Source organism: Clarias gariepinus, chromosome 11 (genome assembly GCF_024256425.1).
Source record: "Clarias gariepinus isolate MV-2021 ecotype Netherlands chromosome 11, CGAR_prim_01v2, whole genome shotgun sequence".
Lineage (NCBI taxonomy): Eukaryota > Metazoa > Chordata > Actinopteri > Siluriformes > Clariidae > Clarias > Clarias gariepinus.
This window is the reverse complement of record NC_071110.1, coordinates 18,076,321-18,082,320: the sequence shown is the minus strand read 5'-3', so window position 1 is coordinate 18,082,320 and position 6,000 is coordinate 18,076,321. Positions and strand designations below refer to the sequence as shown.

At 36.4% G+C, this 6,000-nt stretch overlaps 1 protein-coding gene across 4 annotated transcripts in view; it reads right to left on the bottom strand.

Annotated features, from left to right (window-relative positions):
- Positions 1 to 1,083: 1,083 nt before the first annotated feature.
- The window catches only part of pitpnm3 (PITPNM family member 3), a 64,730-nt gene continuing 59,813 nt past the window's right edge, over positions 1,084 to 6,000 (bottom strand). For 2 of the 4 annotated variants that reach the window (XM_053507733.1, XM_053507732.1), the window contains 3 exons: positions 5,510 to 5,693; positions 5,280 to 5,408; positions 1,084 to 5,171 (listed from right to left, as the gene is read on the bottom strand). In XM_053507733.1, coding sequence (XP_053363708.1) covers positions 4,851 to 5,171; positions 5,280 to 5,408; positions 5,510 to 5,693 — 634 coding nt within the window. In that variant the 3' untranslated portion in view covers positions 1,084 to 4,850. The remainder of the gene's footprint in view (positions 5,172 to 5,279; positions 5,409 to 5,509; positions 5,694 to 6,000) is intronic. The other 2 variants (XR_008361355.1, XR_008361356.1) reach the window with 2 other exon arrangements.

The window sequence follows — 6,000 nt, the reverse complement described above, 5'->3', positions numbered from 1 at the left end:
GTCATTTAGATAATAAATAGTGCAGTGGTCAGGGCAGAGCAAGACTTTCTCAGTATGAGCAGTCAGTGGGAAACTGAACCCCAGGCGTCTGCTGGGTCAAACCTGCAGTTCAGAACAGTGCTTATATAACATGCTTATGTAAGATGTTTTGTTTAGGTGGCAGAAAACAGAGGGAGTATTCTGATCCTTATAATACTTCTTTTATCTAATTCCAATATCCTGGAGCAACTGAGAGCAGATGTCTGTGGTTGAGAATACACAGTATAATCAGAACTCTGTCGATGCCGAAAAATTAATTTAGGTTCTAATGAAAGGTTTTATTATATTATAGAGCATTAGCCTAGCATTAGCCTAAGACTAAAAAAAAAAACAGGCTCTAAAATATGGCACCTTTTACAGTGGGGTCGGTGGGTTATACTCAGGCTTTATGCCGTCAACAACCTAGTGTGGGGGTAAAGACTAATTTTTCATCCATGAAAATGACAATAAATAACAATGTGGTTAGCTGTATATGGCCTGGGTAGGTTCCCCACTGGATAAAAAAGAGACACATTTAATGAAACAATTGCTGGTCATCCAATTTACAAAAAAGGTAAAACTAATAATATTCGCGCATAGTTCATGACATACACTAGTGTTACTAATAAAAAATATCCAATAATATAAGAGACAAGATTATGAACATTATTTATTAACATAAAAAAGTTAACCAGTGCTTGCTTATCTGTTTATTTGTTGTACTCAGTAAAGGTCAGGGCATTGTCTGCATCTGTGTTTCCTAGCTAAATAATAAAAATCGTCATCTTTCATTCAGTTATTCATTCATCTTCTATAGCACTTTATCCTGTGTATAGAGTTATGAGGGACTAGAGCCTATCCCAGGAGACTTAGGGTATGAGGCTGGGTACAATCTGGACAGAGTGCCAATCCAGGGTGCGTGCAGTAGGAGGATAAAATGCAACGGGAGAACAGATAAACTCTACACACAGACCTGTGGCTGAAATCAAACCCGACCCTGGAGGTGCGAGGCCACAGTGCTACCCAGCGGCCTATAATAATAATAATAATAATAACAATAATAATAATAATAATACAAGTAATAACTGGATGTCCATGTTTCATGGTAAAGTGAAACTGCCAACCCATGAATACCTTTTCGGCAAGAAAAAAATTTGTTTTATTAATCTTTTGCTACTTGTAAATGCTTTGAATGGTCCAAAGGTTAAATGGAGAAACATGTTTAACATGCAGATATTCCAAGGTACATCAGATCCATTACAGGTTACCAGAAATGTTAAATGCTGGTAAGTTGTTTAGATGCTGCGATAATTCCATTGCATATTACCTGATGGTATAACAGAGTAAAGGTACAGGGTTTTGTCACACACTGAGCCAAAAGCATTTTTATTGGCTGCGACTACAACAATCTTGAGTTATTCCACCATACTCTTGTCATAAACAATATACAGTAGCTGCATCTTAAAACATATAACTTGAATAGATTACAAATATATTCTCTTACTATACAGATATGTCTATATATTTGAAGGGTTATATTCACTTCTATAAGGCTGAAAATACATTCATATATTGAGTATACTAATTTAGAAAGTGACGATTTTTATCCTTCACAAAAGTTTAAACAAACATCTGTCTAATATTTCTGTCACACAGGCTTGAGATACAGGCTCAGTTTAAGACTGTAATTGTCTCATGACCTCTGAATAATGACACAAAAGAAAAAAAACTGCAACATGACCGTTTATCATTTTTAACCTTTACAATAAATACAAAACAATTAAAATCAACACTTGTTGATTTGCATGTATGTATATTAGTACGCACGCACACACACACACACAAACATTTTACACCAAGTGCTCTATATAAAGGACATTATACAAGTCCATTATACAAGTGTAACTTACTTTGGTTAAGCAAATAAAAAAAATGCAGCTTTTAATCCTTCAGTAAAGAAACTTTTTTCATTAATACAAAAGCAACTAGTAAAACAAGAGACAACATTTAATATGTCATATTGAGCTCAATTTATATAGATTGTGAAGGCTAACGGTAACGCCGATCAGCCAAAACATTACAACGCAAAACGTTATGTCCAGCATTGTTTGGTGGTACCAGATTGTTCTGCTATCTTTCTGTCTTTGAGTTGTGCCACATTGGCTTTTCAAACTAGACAGGCTGAGCTTTGTTCCCTATAAGCAAAAATATGCCTTTGGGTGCCCATGATAAATGTTAACATGTTAATACGGTATTATGTGTTTTTAATGTTATGGCTGTACTCTTATATATAACGGAAAAAATACAGCTCTAAGGCTATTTGTTAATTACAGTCCATTACTCTCTTAAAAATAAATGTGCCTAAATGGTTCTTCAGAATGCCATAGGAGAACCCTATTTCGGTTTCCTAAAAAATCATTTTCATTGATGAAACTTGTCAAATTAAAACAAGCTAAAAAACAATTCCTCCATGTAATATAAGTGATCAGTCAATTTTTAAAGGTGTAAAAATATATATGGATGCTGCGGAATGCTTTTTTTTTTTTCAAAGCAGGGTTACCTTTAAATGTTTGGGCTGTACTGTACAATGCATACACAAGTTATTTATATGTAATCAATATCAATACCAGATTAAACAATTACCTTATTACTGTGTAATATAAAGTAAGAGCAGTACAGTCATAACCTTGTGGACAACAACAACCACAATTACAGTACAAATACAAAATCTTAATTTAAATGGTAAACATTGCTGTACTCATTATAATACAATAATCAATATGATTTAGTGCAAATTACAATAGTCACCTAAGTGAGAACTTGAGGAATATCACAATGTACAGATTACACGTAATACACTTAAGCTGCCCTCCATTTTAATTCTCTGAAGTCACATTTTCTGGACAGATGCCACTTAGCAGATATGAGCAGATAATAAAGCAGATATGAGCTTTACTTATTCTTAATTCAAGAAAAATATATGCCACAACAGAAACCATTGATGTTTGATAAACCTTTCACTTGTCAGTCAGGTCACAGGCTTAAAAAATGGGGCCTGAGGCATGACCTCGCACGGGGGTAGGGGAAAGTTCAGCACATCTTTTATTGAAGGATGCATGTCGTTATGTGCACTGTTCTGGCTGTGCAGATGTGCTATAAAACAGCAAGTCTGGTTCAAACTGGCACTTTGGCATGTTGTTAGTGTACAGCAACCTAGCTCTGCAGCCAGCTCATGGACAGCTGCCCAGAGATCAGTGTTGAGTCTGCAATATTTACACAAAAAGATTATTGCAGGAGCCAGCATAAAGACCTGTCCAAGAAGCATGTTATGAGTTCTCCTCTTCAACTGTGAATATTTCCTTAGGTTTCAGACATCCTGATGTTGCAGCTGGAAGATTATAAACCTTCTCTTGACACAATGCCTTTAAATAGGATGCCTGGACGCCAAGCTCCACAAAAGAGGAATCCAAATTTACAAGACCAAGCAAACAATATCTCTATTGCTTACTTCTTAAAGCTGAAACTCAAAAAATGCCTTGTACAGTATGTGGATTCTGATACTCAACTACTAATTAATTACTACTTACTGATAAGTTTAACATTGATAGATCTGTTATTGCCCTGGCTCAAACAGGAAAGTTGGGGAATAGGTTGAATTCTCATTACATATAATCCATATGAAGATTAAGCAAGCTGTATATAGTGAAGCTGAAAGCAGATACTGTATGTGATTTGTGGTGCCTTATTTAGAGGTTGAGATGTGAAGATAATGCAGAGGTGTTATAGAGCACTGAAGGATGGACATACTGAGCACAAATCCTTGGATGAAAGCACATCTAAATACCTAGATTAATTTAAAAGATAAATAGGACTGTTATTTAACCAGGAATATAATAAGCCATCCCACATTTCATGAAGCAAACATAATTTTGAATTATGTAAAAACTACATCGGAGAAGCAATTGACTACACTAAGCAACGGAAAGGACTAGAAAGCAATAGAAAAGAGACCACAGACATTGTTCAGAGCAATGACAGCTCATAATAATAGCTCTAACTAGGTGTTTGGTTACAAATATCAATAAAAGTATTTTCATACTATTTAACAGTAGTTTTTAAACTGGATTCCATGTAGCATAACTTTTGGTTTTTATTCTTGGTTTGTCCTATTGATGGTAATCAAAACCCATAATCAAATACTACAATTTTTAATTAAAAATGTTTGTTTGGTCACTTGGATTGAATGGGTTTAAACCAAACATTACTAACAAAAACCAAACAGCCCTATAAACAGTCCTGTTTAAAAAAAAAATGGGCCTAATCAAATACACCGTAGGAATAAAAAGCTCTTCAATACATATCCAGAATATTATTTTACACTTTTACATAAAGAGTATAGTACCTGAACAATACTTTGGACAATATATATTAATGCTCAGGTGTGTCCTGTTAGGGAGAATTACATGAAAAACGGACTATCAAGTAGTATGGGGCACAAGATTTAAGAGTGTTTTAAAAGTGAAAGAGAGTAAATGAGTCAGTGTTTATAGGGAAGACTTAGCAGTCCATTATGGACAAACTATTTAAATTAAATTTACATGGAGTTGGGAGTATCTGGAAAAAGTGAATTCCTTATGATTCAAATAAATAAACTTCATACTTTGACAAATTTGGAAACTTATAATCAACTACACTTAATCGACACTCAACTAACAAAACAACTGGTTCATAATGTTCAGTATGCATAAATATCAACATATATGAAACATACCAGGACACAGTGCTGAAAATACACGCCTACTTCTTTCTCATCCTTCATGCTTTATGTGTGTTCAGGGAGTGGTATTACCCCGGTGCATGCCTGCCCGAACCCATATCACATGGCTACCTCCTTCACTACCCCCAGTCTCTTTATTGGACTCAGGCTGGCTTTGGGCACGCTCCGGTTTGGGATTCAATGTCAGGGGAGGTTCGGCCTGCTGCACGGACATGGTGCGTCGCAGATGCGTTCGCTTGGACAAGAAGTCAGGCTTGGATGACAGCCCAAAAGAGCTCTTACGCAGCACCATTCTCATTGACGAGGTCTTCTTGGCTCGGGCCCGATGGCCAAACTGTAGTGAAGAAAGGTGCAGAGCATAGCCCTCGCTGAGGAACTGCACGGCACAGTAAAACCAGGGTAAGGCCAGGATACAGAGATACAAGATACCCTAGTATTGGAAGATTCCAGGTACACATAAGCATGAATGAAAATCTTGCATCACCTGGCATTGATTTTGGTATTTCTTGGATGGTCTGCCCACTATATAAATCTGGTTGGGGCTGAGACCCAGCATGCTGTAGACAGAGATATCCTTCATGGAGCCATAGGCTGAGTTGATCTTAATGTGACACTGATAACAGGGAAAAAGTGGCTTTCATTTAAAAAAAATTGTGCTACAAAAGGTAGCATGCACAACTGATAAAGCAGAATACCAAGCAACAATAATCTTACCTCCTGAATCAAGTTTCTAAGGAAGATGGTTTTCTGGCGCAATGGGTCATGCACCAACCCTTCGGAGAAAAATATCATGCCCTGGGGGAAGTTGTGCTGGGAAAGCCATGACACCACTCTCTGTTTCTGCATGTCTGGACGCCCAGTAATGTAGATAATAAGATACCCCAAGTCCTGCCAGTGTCTTAACACAAAATACTACATTAAATCCACGTACAATCACCCTGAACTGATTTAAAAGTTGTATGCAGAGAAAAGTTAATACTAAAACTGTACAAATTGGTTTTCAGACCTGTGCTAACCACTAAGCCACCCAACAGTAATTCCTGCTAAAAATCTACTTCTACATCATTATTATGCTCTGTAAAACACTGACTGTGCTAACAAATTAACATTAAATTTGGCTACCAGATTTTCAGTGAATAGTAATGAGGTTCTCCTTGTTTATGTAATCATTACTATCTTAGTACTGTTTTGTTGTACTACCTTTA